The sequence below is a fragment of the Neomonachus schauinslandi genome, chromosome 9 (assembly GCF_002201575.2).
Source record: "Neomonachus schauinslandi chromosome 9, ASM220157v2, whole genome shotgun sequence".
In the NCBI taxonomy this organism is placed as follows: domain Eukaryota; kingdom Metazoa; phylum Chordata; class Mammalia; order Carnivora; family Phocidae; genus Neomonachus; species Neomonachus schauinslandi.
Window position 1 is genome coordinate 111,681,868 of NC_058411.1, and position 18,698 is coordinate 111,700,565.

Genomic DNA, 18,698 nt, shown 5'->3' on the forward strand with positions numbered 1-18,698 from the left:
GAGAGCTTCAAGCGCAGCTGCCTCAGGTCCCCCATTCATGCTCAGATCCCACTGTTGACCCAGGCCACAGAGCATCTCCACAGGAGTGATGGCTACCTTGGGGGTCAGATAGAAATGAAAACACTTCACGTAGTTCAGCCATTTATTGCCTCCCTGGGGCAGGTGGAGAGGGGGAAGAGGTGGCGGGAAAGAGGGGTGCCCTGGCTGAGCTGGGGCAGCTGACCATTGAGCACCAACTCTCTCTTCTCAGAGCTGGTCCAAAAGGAGCAGGGGAGGGGGACCGAGGGCTGACGAGCAGACACCACCAGGGGTGCCACCCCCTCGGGCCTCCCTCCAGCACCCCTGCTGGCTTGATGGGTGGCAGAGGCGATGCGCACCCTCTCTAATCACACCTGGGGTGGGTCCTGGTTGAAGGGCCTGAAGGTGAAGAAGATGGGCTTGTCGGGCATCAGGATGAGGTTGAATGTGGTGCCCACATCACTGAGATGTTGCATTTCAACTCTGAAGTTCTCCAGAATCTGAGAAAGAGGTGGTGGGCTTAGGGGGGAGATGGGGAGGGGCTGTCTCCCCCGGGGCCAGGCTCATTCACCTGTAGGTGTTGCCTGTTTTGCCTGACTCAAGGAGTTCTAAGGGCTCAACAGCCAGCTCCTATGTACCCGGCACAGTGCGTGAAAATACACCCCTGGTGCTTTGTCCCCTTGATTCACCTTAGCTTCTACAAAACCTCATCCCACCCCACACCCATCCTGTCACCACTTGGAGGGAACAGATGGCCAGGGGACACCAATGGTAATAAGCAAATTAGCCCAAAAGAGGAGACGGCGGATTAGCCCAAAATTGTGGGGGAGGAGGAGGGCAAGTCATGGGAGACAGATGTCCCCAGCCTTGTACTCCCTGGGCTGTGGACAGAAGTGGGTGTAGGAGGGTCAGTGCCTTCATTCGGTCCACGGCCAGCTCAGGCTGCCCTGATGTCCCCGGCTGGACTCACGTGGATGAGGAAGAGGGTCATCTCGAGCTCAGCGATCCGCCGGCCCACACACTGCCGCACACCCCAGCCAAAGCCCAGGTTCCGGAAATGGATGAGGTCCTTATCTTTACCCAGCCATCGGGTTGGGTCAAACTTGCCCGGATTGAAGAAGAAGGTGGGGTCCTGGCCCATGGCATAGGTGGACACCTGCACCAATGTCTGGGGACAAGGTGGGCAGAGGCCTGAGTATAGGCCTCATCTACTCACAGCCTGGAGCATGACTCAGCTCCCCGCTCCCACCCCCAGCCAGGCTGTCCCGCCTCCCGGCACAGGACGCTCCCTGCCCCATGACATTGAAAAAGGCCCCAGCCCTCCCTGAGCCTCGCCCATCATGTGGACATGACCGAGGACTCAAGGCCGGGGATGGCCCCCGGGATTGTCTGCCTTTTGCTCAGCCCCAGGGGACTCCTGAGACCAGGCAGCCCATGGGGCCTCCCTCCTAACCTTGGACTCGGGCAACCTTCCAGAGATCGTCACCCACTATGTCCAGTACCCCTGCCCTTCGTTCACACTTGGACTGCTGCTGTCAAGGACCACACCAGCCAGCTCCAGGAAGAAAGAGGGGACAGAAACCCCCATCGCCACCATCTGTGTGCAACTACAGTCCGCCCCCAGCCTCCTGTCTGACTGGCAGAGCTGGCAGCCCCCCCCGACACACACGCTGCACCTACCTTGGCAGGAATCATGTAATTCCGAAGAATCAAGTCATTTACAAGGTATCTCTGCAGGGTCACGGAGATGGGGTGGAGTCTGCCAGAGGAAGGCATTCAGGAGCTGAAGCCCTGAGGCCTGGACACCTCGCATGGTGGCTCAGCCCCAGCTACTGCATCCCGGGGGGTTTCTGGAGACAGAACCCGAACTCTTATTTCCTCCCTCCCCATTCCCAGCTGTCTGCCTGGACTTCTCGCTTCCTGCTACCAAGCCGCTCCCTCGTGCCCTGCCCAGGGATCTGGGGGATGAGGCGGGCAGGCAGGGAGGGTCGGGCTTGCCTCAGTGTCTCCTTGATGCTAGCTTTGAGGAGCGGGACCAGCTGCAGCATCGTGCTCAGGTTTCCCTGGGCCTGGCGCCGGGCCGCCAGGACCTCCTCCCGCAGCATCTCCTGCACCCTCAGGCTGCGTGCCATCTCGTAGAGGTGCCACTGCAGAGTCATGGACGTCTGGCAGGGAGTGGGGGGGGGGGCAGCAGAAGACAAGGAGGACCTATCACTCCTGAGGCCTCTAAACCCAGGCTAAATTTTCATTTCCAAGAATCTCTGCCCACCCTCATCCCTGTATCCAGAGACCACCATTCGCAAAAGCAAAACACAGTTCTAAAGGCAAGGGTCCAAAAAAGCCTTCCTCACCCCCCCAGGGCAGGCATGTCTGGGGCAGCACTTGTCCCTGTCCTCGTCCCTGATGTCACCAGAGCCCACCTGTTTCCCCAGCCGGGAGAGTCAGCCATACAGCCAATGCCTTCTTCCAGAAGACCCAGAGGGCTTTGGAAGCCAAACCCTACTTCTGTAACGGTGGTACTCCCAAATGACTGCCATTCCATCCCTCTCCCGCTAGCCCTTCCCCAAACCTCAGCATTTGCCTGTGAGAGCATAAAATAAAGTGAGGCCCAAAGATACTGAAACCAGAACAGCCAGACCTGTTTCCCAACAGTGTCGCAATTAGAGTGTGCATATCCCGAGATGAACCAGGTCATCTCGCTATTAGCCAGAGGCAGTGACCATGCTGGAGGTATGAGGGTCACTCATCAAGCCCCACAGCCCCAGATTCTTCAGTGGTGGGACCCCAGGCTGAAGCCGCCCTCCTTCCTATGGCCAGGACATGTCATCTTACCAAGGATCATTTTTTTGTCCAAGAGGTTTGGACACTCTCCTTCTTCCTCCCAGCAGGAGCACTCGGGAAAAAATGCCATGTAGTCACCTCTCAGCTTAAAACCCTTACCTGGGGGCGCCTGGGTGGCTCAGTTGGTTAAGCGACTGCCTTCGGCTCAGGTCATGATCCTGGAGTCCCGGGATCGAGTCCCGCATCGGGCTCCCTGCTCGGCAGGGAGCCTGCTTCTCCCTCTGGCCCTCCCCCCTCTCATGTGCTCTCTGTCTCTCTCATTCTCTCTGTCTCAAATAAATAAATAAAATCTTTAAAAAAAAAAAAAAAAAAACCCTTACCTGGCCCCAGAAGCTCATGCCTGACCCACAGGGCCCCCCAACACCCGCCTACCATTCTCAGCCCCACTGCTACCTCTCTCCAACATGCACCTCAAGCTCTAGCTGCACCGAGCTACACGCAGCTCCTGAAGACCAGAAATCTTCCTCATGCTGTTTCCTCTTTCTAGAATCCCCCTCCCCAAACTAAGAAGCAAGGATGTACTCTTTCTTTAAGGCTCGGAGCACACCTGTGTATTTGTCCTATTACCTCCAAGGCCTGACACAGAGTGGGTACTCAGGAGATATTTGTTTAATAAAGTAGTCAAATAAGTTCCTAGCTGTGTGACCTTGACTAAGTGACTTAACCTCTCTGTGTCCATTTCCTCACCTAAAATTGAGGGATAATAGTAGCATATCTCCCAGTGTTGTTTGTGAATACTCAATGAGTTAATACATGTGAAAAGCTTAGGCCCCTGCCTGCCATATAGGACAGGCTTAATAAATGTCACCTAAGGATAGGTGATTTGGTGCAGGCCAGTGGTTTGGGAGATGTCTTCTACATAACTGACAATGTTTAAAATATGCTCAAAGGCTCGTCTGCAGCCTGTGCCATAGACCAACCCTCCTCTATTAGAGCACAGCATAAAGATGACACCTAGGAAAGAACGTTATTAACATGGGGGCTTTGACACCCACTTCTTCCTGGTCCCGAAACTCTCCAGCTACTCTCTCCTCCCAGCAACAGCCTTCAAGACACAAGCTGAATTTCAGTTCCTGTATGGCGCACTCTCCCTGTCCTACGAGGCCATGTTCCCTCTCCCCTCTTCTCAGTGCCCTCAGTCCCCGGCCCGGGCCTGGCCGTCCGGTGCTACACCATCATGCGCTGGTCATCTGTGCGCATGCTGCCTCCTTGTCACGGGATGAGTCGTGTCCCCACCAAGCTCACATGTTGAAGTCCTACCCGCCCCAGGACCTCACAGTGTGACTGTATCAGGAGATAGGGCCTGTTACAGAGCGAAGTAAGGTAAAATGAGGTCCTATGGGGGAGCCCTAATGAATGGGACTGGTATGCATATAAGAAGGAGAGATTTGGACACAGACTGTGTGAAGACACAGGGAGAAGACAGCCATCCACAGGCCATGGAGAGGCCTCAGAAGAAACCCACCCAGCCACCTGGATCTTGGCTGCCAGCTCCAGAACTTCAAGAGAATAAACTTCTGTTTTTTAAGCCACTTGGTGTGTGGTACTTTGTTATGACAGCCCCAGCACACTAATATGCCCTTCCTCTCTGAGCCATTTGGGACATTTGAGGTCTCTCATATTCATCTTTATAGTCTCGGTGCCTGAATCCCAACTAATAATCAATAAACTAAATAATTAACCCTCGCTCTCACAGCAACATGATATTGGGAAAAGGGAGGTACACAGGCCAGAGACATTTTGACATTCCAGAAGTTTCTGGGGTACTGTCCTGCCTGGGGAGAGGACCTGAGGGAGGCACCACAGAGCATGCCTTCAGGCATTGGGGGTGCCTTGGGGGACTGAGTCTGGAAGGGGGAGGATGGGAGGCAGCAACAAGACCCCGAGGCAAATTCCACTGGCTCCCAGCTCTTTGGGGGGCCTGCCTGCCTTCCTGAATCCAGTGTGCTGTGCTCTCCACCTGTGATTGGAGGGCTTTTCCCTTACAAACCCCACGCACAAGCCTGCCCCTACACCTAGTCACTCCCTTCTCACGGGCAAAGAAAAAATGGCGGATCGGCCTCAAGGCATGGTCCATGGGGGCCGGATATGACCTCACCCTTCTAGGAGATCAGTATTTATGAAATGCAACCAGGAAAGGGAGACCCACCCCATGTGGGTAGGGTTTCAGGTGACAGGGTGGAGTGGCAGGGAAGGGGCACGGGGCCCAGGAAGGGACAGGACGTGCTGAGGGCCCCTCACCGTGTCCACACCCCCGGCCAACATCTCGGTAATATTGGCCTTGACATCCTCAAAGAGCAGCTTGTTATTTTTTAGGAGGCTGTGGAGGATGCCCGGGTAATTGTTGACGTCTCTCTTCTGCCTCAGGTCCCAGTAGAAGTTCTGGGTGTAGATCTCGGCTGTGCAGGAGGGGAAAAGAAGTGAGCTCTCTGCAGGTGGGAGGGAAGGTGAGAGGTGGTACCAAGGGCTGGGGGTTCAGGAGTCCAGCTTTCTAGCGGCCCCTTTACTGAGCACACACTCCCTGCTGAGCTCTTCATAACCATCTAATTCCTGACCACAGTTCTAGGGGGTGAGTGATGTCATCCCCATTTTACAGATAAGGAAACAGAAGTCCTAGAGGGTAGTGACTTGCCCAAGGTCATGGGGGTGTCAGGGGCAGAGTGGACTTGACTCCAGGTCTGGCGTCAGCACCACACCCAGTCAACCTTCTTCACCCTGCCTTACCGATCTCTCCCACCAAAGTCCTAATTTGTCACCGAGCACAGCTTTGTCTGAAGCACGGGTCCTTAACCCTCTGGGGATCCTGGGCTCCTCTGGAAGAATATGAGGAACATCTCTGATCCTCTTTCTCCAGAAAAATCTAACCATCTCCAATAGCCAGCCTATAGTCCACCATGGCCAGGGGTTCTGGAGCCTCCCTGCCCACTAGAGGACAGAGGCTTCTTACCTCTCTCTCTCCCCAATCCCAGGCCTCAGTTTCCCACCCTCTGAGGTGGACAGGGCTCTCCTGGCCCCCAGACTTGGCTACCCAGGATGCAGCCTTCACCTTTATTGAAAATCACATCCCATGCAGCCACGTGGTCTCTCCAGGTCTTGGTCTTGAATAGACGGAACAGGTCTGGGGGGAAGTTGAGCATGGGGACACTGGTGTGGAACATCTGGTAGACGGCGTCGATGAACCGCTGGGCCTCAGGGTCCACTCTCTCTTCCAGCATCCCCAGGCGCTCCCCAAACATGACGTTGGTGATGGCTGCAGAGGGACACAGGAGAGCCCCTTCCAACCAGGCCATATGAGGGCCTTAGCCCCAGGAACCCCACCACCACCCCCGCCAACACATAGGATCTCCCGCACCCAGCCTCAGACTCCTTCAGTAAAGAAACTGAGGCCTGAGTCCCCAAAGGCTGAAATCGAGGGGCTGAGGAAAACTGCCTTCTGGCAACCACTGGGATCCTTCAGAGGGGCATGTGGAAGACCCTACAAAGCGCGGTAGGACGCAGAGTCTCCAGCAGAGCTGGGAAAGGGCCGGGGAGGGGCTGAGACTACTCCCCCCACCCCTCCACCAGTACCCCGAGCAGACTTTGGGCTTTCCTCCTGAGAAGAGAGATAGATTTCTCATCCATAATTGACCAAATTGGCTATTTCCTGAAACGGGTCAGACGAGAGACTAGGGGACACAAATCCCTGGAAATTGACCATCCACGACCCACTCAGGCTGGACCTAAGAAGTCACAACCACCCCAAGTGTTTCCTGCCTACTGGGTCAGGAATTTGAATGTTGATTTCATGCCAAACTCTGGGCATCCCAAATCCCCTTCAGTGATCACATGGTCCCCATCAAGCCATGAGACCTTCACATGCACTGTTCCCTCTGCCCCTGCTGCCTGACCTCCTTACCCTATCTGTAAAACTCCTACACATCCTCAAATACCCAGTTTAGATTAACCACCCAACCCTCCCATCCCCTCCCAGACCTCGAAGGTCAACGTCCCAGGAGAGAGAGAGGTAGAGGATGTGTCCAGCAGCTCATCCCAGAAGCCAATCCCAATGCTTCTTCAAGGTCTATGCTGGGTCTTAAGGTAGGAGGCTGGGTTCTCCCACCCACAGGACCACTGCAGGTAGATACAAGCCCCTTACACTCAAAGGCGAAGCGAAACAGGTCGTCACTGATGTCCCCTGAGAACTTTCCGGAGCCCTGCTGCTTGATGCGCCTGTGTAGGACTTTGACAAAGTCCTGAGACACTGGGTCCAGCAGGGGAATGAAGTTCTTTATGGACTCTGGAGCCATCACCTCCTGGTTCAGGGCCAGCCGGTCTTTCTTCCAAGCTCCTGACTTCCTGGGAAAACACAGGCCCTCAGGCCCTGATGGTCACAAAACCCACGCCTGGCAAACCCAGAGGGGGCTGACATGGCTGAGCCACAGCTCAGAGCCCTGCACTCACTTCCACCCCCAACACCCTGGGCCTCCCATCTCCCAGCAGCTGCCTGGCCTGGGGGAGGGGATAGGAAGAAAGAGGGCGAAGAAGAACAAAACCCCCACCCTCCTCCACTCCCTCTGTTGCTGCTGTGGCCAGGAACTCCTATTCTTAGAGCCTCGAAGTAACTTCCAAATCCTCTACTGTTTGCCTCACTGCAGGCATGCCCTCCCCTTCCTCCTGGCCGATGCTCAACTCCTGCCATTCAAGCGCCCCTCTCTGTCACCTTTTCTGACCTCTCACAGACACAACTGACCAATCTCTCCTCCTCCGCACCCCCAACGTGTCCCATTACTAACGTTGGTGGGGGATCTCAGGTGTCCTGAAAACTGGGTTACTAATAAACCTCAGCTTGTGGCCCATACTCAAAAATAGATCCATGCAAAGCCCTCTTTATAGTTTTAGGGCTTTGCTTGTTTATAAGGATGTTATCACAAACTCACCAGGCAACACAAAAACTGGAACTTGACAGTAACTTAGATGCGCACCCCCCGGGTCCTCTCACCTGCTGCCTCCCTGGCTAAGGGGACCACCAGCCTGATGCCCTTGCTTGTTTTATATATAGTTTTATTCCATCTATAGTTATTCCAAAACATACTTTTAAAAACTGTATATTTGTTTTCAACTTCGTAAAAAGGCTGTCATGATTTGCTTTATCCACTCAATTTTAAATTTCTAACTACTGTCTCGATTGTTGCTGAGTCCGTTCGACGGTCACTGAGTCCGTTCACTTTGACTGGTGTGGGCCCCCGCCTACTCATTCTCACTCCCGTTGGGCATTTAACTGGTTTCCTGGGCTTGGTTGTTAGGAACAGCACTGCTGCAAACATTCTAGCTCATGTCCCCTAGGGACTCCATTCTTTGGAGTCTATCCCTGAGCGCAGCACTGCTGTCTCATAGGTAGGTGAATATCCAAGTGCAGGAGGGAATGGCCAACCATTTTCTGAAGTGGTGGCACCAGTGTTCACTCCCACCAGCAAGCTACGAGAGCTTTCGTCTCTCTGTATCCTCAGCAACACCGGATATGCACATTTTAAATTTTTGATGAGCGATTTGGTGGAATATGGTGTCCATTACACTTAAATACACTGACTTGTCTGCGTTTCTCACTGTAGACAAGTATCGTTTCTTCCTACGTTTCTCCCTGTAGACCCACGGTGGCGGGGCCCTGCCCCACTTGTCACTGTACCCCAGAGCCTGGCCCATAGTAGGTGCTCAATAAGATGGGACTTAATGAATGAACCAATCAGTGAGGAGTTCTCTAGGGCTTTATTTACTCGTTCTGATCTTCAACCTGAGCAGTTCCCTGAAGACTGGCAGTGTGGTTCTTACCATCAGCTGGTTTATGGAGACAGGAAGATGCCAAGGATTTGCCTAGAGGCCCCAGCCAGGAAGGGCAGGGCAAGCATGGCCCAGCTGTGGCCCTGCCTCAGCTCTCTGTCATCTCCCTCCAGCCCCCGGCAGTCAGCCCAGGACTCACTTTAACAGGACGCCAACGGGTCTCTGGTAATACTGGTGATAGGCCACCCAGGGCGGGATGCAAAATCGTTCTGGAGTGGGACCCTCGGACTTAAAGAGAAGGGCCACATCTTCGGGGTCGATGATATAAACCGATTCTATGCTGCCCAGCTTCTCCCTGGAGGAACAGATGAGATGGGCTATGGAGGATTCCAGGAAAGCCAAGGGGGCCCTGGGCAATCAGGCCGGGCTCAGCTCATCTATAACCGCCTCGGGGCCTAGAACACAGAGCAAACAGTCCTGGGAGTGGATCCCCATTCCACAACCTCCTCAGCTTTGTGACCTGAGGCAAGGCGCTCACCCCCTCTGAGTCCCAGTTCCCTTTTTTATAAAATAGGGATTCAGTACCTGTTTCACAGGGTTGCTGAAGGACAAGATGATAAAGTCTATGCATGTGATCCTGTTAGGCATTCTGTAAGTGACAGCTTTATGCTCATCATCGCAGTGGTAGCTGCCGTACCAGGGCATGTCCCCAGGACCAGCCACCGCCCCCCAGGACCATCAAGTCCTCGCTGCCATGCTCTTCTTGCTGCGAGTCCACACCCTCAGCACCCTCCCCCCATCACACCCACTGCAGAGCTCAGAAACAGCATGGTCACGTCATCACCGGAGTGTAGCCTGCTGGGTAGGCAGCCCAGACACCTGGCCAGCCAGTCCCTTCGAGGCTCTAGGATTGGAATGCTGGGAGTGGCCACCCTGCCTCTCCTTGGATTCCAACAAAGCACTTTGCCTCTATTCAGATAAAATCAGGGTAAAACACCAGGCCTCAAGTGCAGATATATGTCACAAAGTAGGCGGTCTCTGTGGGGAAACGGCGGAAAAGTCCACTTCTCATGTGCATCTGCCTTTTGCATAAGAAAGTTAATTCAAGATACACTATAAGGCAAAATATAAAAACATACAGGTATAAGCCAAGTTCTCTCCCCTCCTCCTTCCTCAAAGGGAGGGAGGGAGGGAGGCGGGAAGAGAGGAAGGGAGGAGAGGAAAAGGGGGGGGGAGGGGAGAGGGAGAGTGCTCTTTAACCACTGACCCATTTAAGCCCCAGCCTACCTTCCCAAGTCTTCTTGGGCTTTGTCCCTGGCCTCCCAGAAAATCCCCTCAGTGTTTTTCCAGCTACCAAGTGTCCTTACACCACTATCTCCATCCCCTCACCCCAACTCAGCAAAATCCTTGAACTGCTATTATTATTACCAATACCAACTCTGGGAATCTAGCCCAAGGCAGTGATCTGATGCATAACAATGATGCCTAATGGATAAGCATCACGTCTAATAGCAAAATAGCCCAGGGAGGGCTAGATGTCCACTTTACAGAACTGGCTTCAATCAATGTGGCTTATCCACACTCCAGACTACCGTGCTGCCTTTTAAAATCATATTAAAGAGAAAAAAGAGGAAAGACGTCATCCAGATGTTGTTGTGGGACCCCACCAAACAGCATACATAATATATTCACATGCTTAATGCTACATAAATGTTATCAACATTGGGATTATATCTGATTGCAATTGCCATTTGTGCTTGCCTATATTTTTTGAATTGTTTAATCACATGTATTCAGAAGTTTATCATTTCTGGGCCATAAGTTAGAACAGAATGGGGACACCAAACTAGGAGTCAGACAACTGGGGTTCCAAAGACAGCCCTGGCTTTGCCCTGATGAGCTGTGTGACCTTGGCAAGACCCTTCTCCTTCCCAGCCTCAGTTTCTCTACCTGTAAAACATGCGTAGTAACATCAAATTCAAGGACGTGTCAAGAGGCTCAGATGATAGTGACTCAGAAAACAGAAAGGGGCTTGATAAAAGAAGGAGTTCCAACCAGAGGGAGAGGAAGCAAGGGAAGAGGAGGAGGGAAGGAAGCAGGAATAATGAACCATCTCCCCAAAGTGAGGAGCAACCTTCTCCCAAACCTGGCACTCAGCCATGGGGCTCCCTGCCTCCAACCAGCTGTAGAAAGCACTTTGGACTTCAAAAGCCTTTGTGGGAAGGGGAGTCAGGAACCCTGAGGAATGAGCAGCTGGACCCCTAGGCAAACACACCTGCCCTCCCGCCCCAAGCCCACCATCAAGCCAGCCAACATGTCCTATCAATGCCCTTTCCCACTTTGACCCTTTCACTTAAAGTAAAATGCACTGTCCCTCCTGGTGTCCCCTCCTGGCCCCCAACTGGCACCTCCACAACCCCCTATCCCCCTTAAGTATCTGCTCAGAACAGAACCCAGCTGTGGCTTGAAGGCTTTGCACCTTAGAAGCTGCCAATTCAGAACAGGCGAGGCCTCCCACCAAGGGCAGCCCCTAGGGGCAGGGGGGGAGCACATTCAGAGGCTAAAAGACCAAAGACCCTTCCTCCTGGCAGAAACCAAGGCAGATGCTTGGAGACTGAGAAGCTCTAGCCAGGAGGGGACATAATCAGCTGCTCCAGATCTGCACAGGGCTGAGCGGGGAGGCCAGCAACCCAGCGGGACAGGGCTCTTACTGCGTGACCAGGGCAAGAATGCTCACCCCTCTGAGCTTCAGTTGCCTCCGACAATGGGGATGAGAGCTGTACCTTCCAAGGCGTCTTGAGGATAATGGCTGTAGGGAGGCAGTTAACAGAGCTTGCTCTCTTACCACCTGCCCCCAGGAAAGTTTCAAAGGGTGTAGGATCTGAGCGGCATTGAGGCCTCAGGGCTGGGAACAGAACCCACTGTCTGGGAAGGTTCTCCCTTCTGCCACCGTCCTCAGGCACGGAAGGAGTAAAGTCAGAAGTGATAAGAACAGGGGCACCTGGGTGGCGCAGTCGGTTAAGTGTCCGACTCTTGATTTCAGCTCAGGTCGTGAGGTCGAGCCCTGCGTTGGGCTCCATGCTGGGCACGGAGCCTGCTTAAGATTCTCCCTCTGCCTCTGCCCCTACCCACCCCCCTGTAAAAAAAAAAAAAAAAAGGTAGATAAGAGCCTGGAATGGAGGATAGAACTTTTGGGGAAGGGAAGTCCAGCAAGCTTCCCAGGCCCCTCTACCTCCCTATCCCACCAGCCCCACACTGCCAGGCTTACCTGTAAATGGGGCCATACTTCTGGAAGTTCTGGACCTGGTGGTAGTGGATTTTCTGTGAGCCCATCCCCCTCCAGAAACTGTACAGATTTAGCCAGCCATTGTTTCCAGGGGTGGGGATCTCACTAAAGGGGCGAGGAATCTGAGTGGAGATACTGGCCCCCTCCCCAGTGGGAGCCCTGAGATGCCCAGGACCCTCCCGCATGATGCTCAGGACGGGCTGGCAGCCTTTGACCAGGACTGAGCGAAGAGGAAGCCCCTTGGCCAGCATGCTGTCCCCACGGTGGCTACGGTCCCTGCTCACACTGCCGTGGGCCTGCCAGGTTGACTCCGGCCCTGGGCCCCTGCCGTCCAGCTTATAAGCACCAGCTCAAGGCTAAGCGAACTGACAAAGCGGTCAGCCTCCCTCCTCCTATTGGCTCTGGCCCACACACAGCCCCTCCCAGACTTGGGGTGCCAAGGCTCAGTCTGGGATTTCTGCAGCCAGAAAGGCTTCCCAAGGCACAAGGAGACCCCCCTGTCTCTGTCCTCACTATCAGCCCTAGCAGGCCCCTGAAATGGCCAGGTTTGTGCCTTTCCTCTGCTGGGACCTCCTGCTGCCCCCTGCAGTGGGACCCAGCCGCTGGCAGACATCACTCAGGACATGTGGACAGTCTGGGGTTGGGGGTGCTTATGAGGGGCCCAGGAGGAGGTGAGAGCCACCCTGCAGCCCTTATTTATAATAGATGATAGATACATAGATATGTAGATACATAGAGATAGAGATAATTATAAACTGTTTTTGTACAGTTCCCCGATTTTTTAAAATTTAAATTCAATTAATTAACATATAATGTATTATTGGTTTCAGAAGTAGAGTTCAGTGATTCATCAGTCTTATATAACACCCAGTGCTCATTACATCATCCTCTGTTCTATTTCTTAAATTCCATATATCAGTGAGATCATACGATAATTGTCTTTCTCTGACTGACTTATTTCGCTTAGCATAATACCCTCTAGTTCCATCCACATCATTGCAAATGGTAAGATTTCATTTTTTTGATGGCTGAGTAATATTCCATTGTATATATGAACCACATCTTCTTTATCCATTCATCTGTCTATGGACATCTGGGCTCTTTCCACAGTTTGGCTACTGTGGACATTGCTGCTATAAACATTGGGGTGCAGGTGCCCCTTCGGATCCCTACATTTGTATCTTTGGGGTAAATACCCAGCAGTGCAATTGCTGGGCCATAGGGTCAGTTCCCCAATTTTTAAGGTTCTACTTTTTCTGCTTGGAAAAAGAAAACCTGTATTTTCTGAAAATGTTATAATTGGCAGGTACTGTTATCATTATTTTTAAATATGCTACTATTATAAGAAATAAACTAAATTACAGTCGAGGTTGCTCATTATAGAACACTAAGGAAAAGGACCAACAAGAAAAATCAAAATCTCCCAAGACTTTGAGTGAAAGAACCCAACACCAAAGAGTGGGTGCTGTTGGACTCCGCTCCAGTGAAGTGTGAGAATTGGTGAAATGAATGTGTGGTGTTAGAAGCGCTCCTCTTGGGGCTCCTGGGGGGCTCAGCTGGTTAGGCGTCTGACTCTTGATTTCAGCTCAGGTCATGATCTCAGGGTCCTGAAATCGAGCCTCCGCACTGAGCCCAGCGGGGAGTCTGCTTGGGATTCTTTCCCTCTGTCCCTCTCCCCGCTCACGTGAGCTCTCTCTCTCTCTCAAATAAATAAATAAATCTTTTTCAGAAAGTTTCCTCCATGTCTTTAAAAAAAAAGAAACCTTTCTCTTGTGGGGTAATGAATGGGGAAGGGCATGGGAGAACTTGCTGGGGTGCTGGAAATGTTCTCTGTCTTGATCTGTGCGTTTACATACGTAAAAACTCACCTGACCTATATGCACTTGTAATATTCGCATTTTATGGAATATAAGTTACCGCAATAAAATGTAAAAAAAAAAAAATCCCTCTTTTTCTAACAGACTCTTTTTCCTATTAAAAACAATGGACCTTTACAAAGAGGACATGGCCTCACCAAGTAGGAGTTAAACCCAGCTCAAGCTGGGTTCCTCTTCCTAAGGTAAGGTAGGAGAGGGAAGTCCCCTGGGTCAAGGGAGAGCAAATAGTCACTAGGGGCAGAGCACGGCCCCCCCGGGCCCCCACACAGAGAACGGGGAAGGGTACTGGAAGCCTTGGCCCCGAGAAGCTGTGTGGGGCACTGCCACCTGGCTGGGAAGGGGCAGCAGTTTGCCCAGTGGGTCCCAGCAAGGGTGACGGCATCACCACCCCCGAACATCGCCCTCTGGCCCAGGTGGCAGCCAGTGGCCTCTCCCTGTATATGGGGCGGATGAATGTGGTCCCAGCTTTCATCAACACCTGCTGGGCGTCCAGAATGGGGCTGCCCAGAAACAAATGCGCCCAGATTGGGTTTTTTGGAGACTCTCCAACGAAGGACTCTATGCTCAGTCTCAAGGCAGAAGCCAGGAACTCCCTTTTCCAGAGTTCCTTGTGACTGGGATGCAGGAAGATAGCTTGGACTCCCCCAATCAGACGCCCCCTCAGGAAATTTTGGTTGAGAAGGTGGTGGCAGGAAGAGGCGAGACCACGTGAACCCTACTGTGGCATCTGTGGTGGCAGAGACCTCCAGCCCAGGCTGGCTGCAGCGGGGGAGCCCCGTGGGGGTCAGTGGGTGGCTACTGAGGCAGCCCTGGGTTGTGATTCAGGTGACGTTCCTGGCACCTCGGCCTCCAAGCCTGATTATCCACACTCCTGGAGATTTTGTGAACTCTATAGTGTCTCCCGATAAACCCTTCCTGGGAAATATTAGCTGGAGTGAACTCTGTTCTCAATGACGAGGAACTCTGAATGATACAAGAGTAAATAATTACATTGCTAAAAATCTGTCACACTCCTACATTTCAGTCAGTCATCTGCACCTAAATTAATATGGCCAAGTTGGAACATTTTGAACCATTCTACTTTTAATTTATGCCCCATACAGGCTTGAACCCATCAAGCGGACATTCTGGGAACCAAAGAGAGAAAGTCTCATGGCACAGTTGTGTTCCCTGGAAAGAGGGGGGCCGAAGGTGTGTTATGGGGACCACCAACTGTAATGCCTGTGACCCCACCACCTTCAGATAAACACAAACCCTGGTTAAAAACATGTTCCTGTATTTCCTTCCAGTGCTTTTCAAGTTAATTCTTTTCTGTTTTCTTCTTTCTTTTTCTGACGGCTTGAAATTGTACTTATTTTTCCTTCATTTATCCAAATAATCCATAGAGTGGTTTAAAAATTCAATTAGCAGATGTATGAGTCCGGGTTCAACCAGAGAAGCAGAACTAGAGGGAGGTGCTGAGGGACCGGCTCGTGCAACGTGGGGCCGGCTGGGCGAGTGTGAAGTCCACCGGCGCCTGTCAGCAGGGTAGGCTGGATGCTCGGCGCCAGTGGAAGCCGCAGCCCACAGGTGCAATTTCTTCTCCTTTGGGGGAATCTCAGCTCTGCTCCTAAGGCCCTTTGACTGCTTGAATCAGACCCACCCAGATTGTCTGGGATAATCTTCTTTACTTCCATCAAGTCAACTGACTATGGATTCGAGTCGCATCTACAAACTGCCTTCACAGCAACACCCAGCTCAGTGCTTGAATAACAGGACTGGAGCCTAGCTAAGCTAACATCTCCAACTGACCATCACATTACTACTAAGCTTATAAGGAAAAACGGCAACCCTCTGCTCCAGCCCTCCTGACCCTTGATGCCACTTCCCAGAGGGGGATCAAACTCTCTTCTCAACATAATCAAACTCATTGGGTTCCCATCCATCTCTGCTTCTTCTTGGAAGCATCCCTCCTGGGGCCTGACACGTGCTCGCTTTCCCCCATCCACGCTGCTTATCTCTGAGCAATGACATCTGCCATCCAGGGACCTCTCCCTCTGCCTCCCGTACCCCCCACTCCCCGGCCACACATGCTCTCTCCCTCTCTCTAAGAAAAAGAAAGAAAGAGTGCATGAAAGGTAAAATGTTAAGACCTTGCTTGCCTAACAGTTTCTTTATTCTGCCCTCACAGATTGAGAGTCCCGCTGGAGAGGAATTCTAGGTTGGGAATAATTTTTTTTTTCACCAAAATGACTTTTATTTGTATGTGCTGCATACAAATAGATGATACCATGAATGGTAATTCATGGCACTTGATATTTTATCCAAACATGAAAAGGTTTATGAAACCAGTAAATGACATTTTGAAAAGGGTCTTCTATCATAAATCCAGGATAGGCCTGTTTAGCACAATTCAATACTATTCCTTCAGTATTTTATAAGTGGAATTTTCTTCTACTTGTGTCCATTTCCCGGGGCTTATGGACCCATTCATATTCTCCATATTTAGAGTCAAAGTTTCCTTTCTGAAGAGATCTTAATTTTAAGGTAAAACGTGATCCACCGCAATAGCCAAACTGTGGAAAGAGCCGAGATGCCCTTCAACAGATGAATGGATAAAGAAGATGTGGTCCATATATACAACGGAATATTACTCAGCCATCAGAAAGGATGAATAGCCAACTTTTACATCAACATGGATGGGACTGGAGGAGATTATGCTAAGTGAAATAAGTCAAGCAGAGAAAGTCAATTATCATATGGTTTCACTTATTTGTGGAACATAAGGAATAGCATGGAGGACATTAGGAGAAGGAAGGGAAAAATGAGGGGGGGGAATTGGAGGGAGACGTGAACCATGAGAGACGATGGACTCTGAGAAACAAACTGAGGGTTCTAGAGGGGAGGGGGGAGGGAGGATTGGTTAGCCCGGTGATGGGTATAAAGGAGGGCACATACTGCATGGAGCACTGGGTGTTATACGAAAACAATGGATCGTGGATCACCACATCAAAAACCAATGATGTATTGTATGGTGACCAACATAACATAATAAAATTTTTTTTAAAAATGTGACAAAGGGATACTTTTCTGCAAAAAAAAATAAATAATAATAAAAGAAAAAAAGAAAAGAAAAAAATAAAACGTGGTCCAAGTTCCTGAATTCCCACTTTCTTTTTACTCTTGAATATATACCTATGAAATCTGAGGGAGATATAGTCCCATTGATCGTGGAATGTGGCAACTTGCCTCCCAATAAACAGGATTATGGGGAAAGAGAGATGCAAACATATGTCCAACAGAATGACTCAGTCTTATTGTAAAGTTATTCAAAATTATTTCAGGTATGTGTTCTGTAGGGTCCTTGCCTCTTCTCTTAATTTCTTTACACAAACAAACACTGGTCATTTTAAAATGAGCAGTTGGGCCATTTGGCAAGTGACTTAGAATTAATCCATTTGGTGTTTTACGATCTTCATTAATAATGATCAGATCTGTGAAATCTCTTGAAATGCGCGGTGGAATAATTTTTTTCAGAGCCAGTCCTCTTCTGTAATAAACATGTGAGTTTGGTATAACTGTGGAGAGCTGTTCACAGAGTTGTACTGTTCTCCCATGAGGTCTATCTGATGTTGTGATGAGAATCTTAGGAGAAGTTTGTTGAAGTAAGAAGCAAATTCATCTGTAGCTTCATCATAAGCAACCTCTTCATCATTAGGGTCTACTGCAGTTTCATCATATACTCTCTGGTTGTCAATGGTCTTTGGAATAGGCTTTGGTGGAGCCTTATCACCAAGAGCTTCTCTCTCCTAAGTTTTTTCTTACTTGCCAGCTTTTTCTTACACTGTTTCCACCACTTGGACATTAACTGTCGCCGTTGTTTGTTCTTAATTTCCAAAATGCTGAAGCCCGGGGGGAAAGTGGCCGCTTTCGGGGGTTGGACCCCGCTTTCCATTGCTCCATCCTCAGCGACTGCAGCCTCCTGAGGTTCTTCGGCGGTCGCTTTCCGTTTCAGGCCTTTCTTTCCTCAGCTGCCACTCTTATGCCCAGCCTTCACATGGTGTTTGCTTCTAGGCATCTGTCGGGAATAATTTTTTTAAAGATTTATTTATTTATCCGAGAGAGAGGGGTGGGGGTAGGGGCAGAGGGAGAGAGAATCTCAAGCAGACTCCCCACTGAGTGCAGAGCCTGACTCCAGGCTCGATCTCACCATTGTGACATCATGACCTGAGCCAAAACAAAGAGTCAGATGCTCAACCGACTGAGCCATCCAGGCGCCCCTAGGTTGGGAATAATTTTTGATTAATAAAAATAATAATAATATTTGAAAGCATAGCTCCATGGTCTTCCACTTTGTGGAACTTCTGTTGAGAAATCCAAAGGCTTTCTGATTCCTGAACGCTTCCTTGCATTTGTCCTTTTCCCCCCACCTCCAGTCACTCTTAGGACCTGCTCTGCCTTTTGGCTGCTTCAAATTTCACAGTGCCAACTTGCCATATCAGTTCTTGGGCTGGGTACTTGGTAAGCCCTTCTCATCTGGAAACTCAAGTCCTCAAATTTCTGGACACTTTTTTGTATAATTTATTTCATAATTTCTCCCTCCACTTCCTCTTTTCTCTATTTCTGGAACTCTTATTTTTCATCTAGGAATCTCCTGGCTCTATCTGGTACTGATTTTTTTCTTTATCTCCCGTATTACATTGTCTTCTCATCCCACCTACTGAGAGATTCCCTACTTCCGCTTCCAACCTATTGCAATTTTTATTTCCACGGTTTTTCTTTTTTAATTTCCTCAGGACCCTTCCTGTATCTGGATATGGACACAATATAGACACAATGGCTCCTTAAAATTCTCCAAGATATTAATCACACAGTTATTTAGTTGTTTGGGTTCTTTGGGTGGTTTTGCTTGTTTTCTTTTGCTCTCTATGTTGTCCCTGTTC

General features: G+C 50.7%; 1 protein-coding gene and 1 pseudogene across 1 annotated transcript; both read right to left on the bottom strand.

Moving 5' to 3' along the window:
• Window positions 1-128: 128 nt before the first annotated feature.
• LOC110583983 (cholesterol side-chain cleavage enzyme, mitochondrial) lies at window positions 129-12,155 on the bottom strand. Its single transcript, XM_021694017.1, has 9 exons — window positions 11,882-12,155; window positions 8,813-8,968; window positions 6,995-7,194; window positions 5,906-6,109; window positions 5,101-5,258; window positions 2,017-2,183; window positions 1,699-1,777; window positions 989-1,186; window positions 129-518 (listed from the first exon to the last, which is right to left on the bottom strand). The coding sequence occupies exons 1-9, from the start codon at window positions 12,148-12,150 to the stop codon at window positions 387-389; spliced, it is 1,563 nt and encodes a 520-aa protein (XP_021549692.1). The 5' UTR covers window positions 12,151-12,155; the 3' UTR covers window positions 129-386.
• A 4,035-nt stretch (window positions 12,156-16,190) lies between these two features.
• Window positions 16,191-17,833, bottom strand: LOC110583722 (annotated as a pseudogene).
• Between the last annotated feature and the right edge of the window lie 865 nt (window positions 17,834-18,698).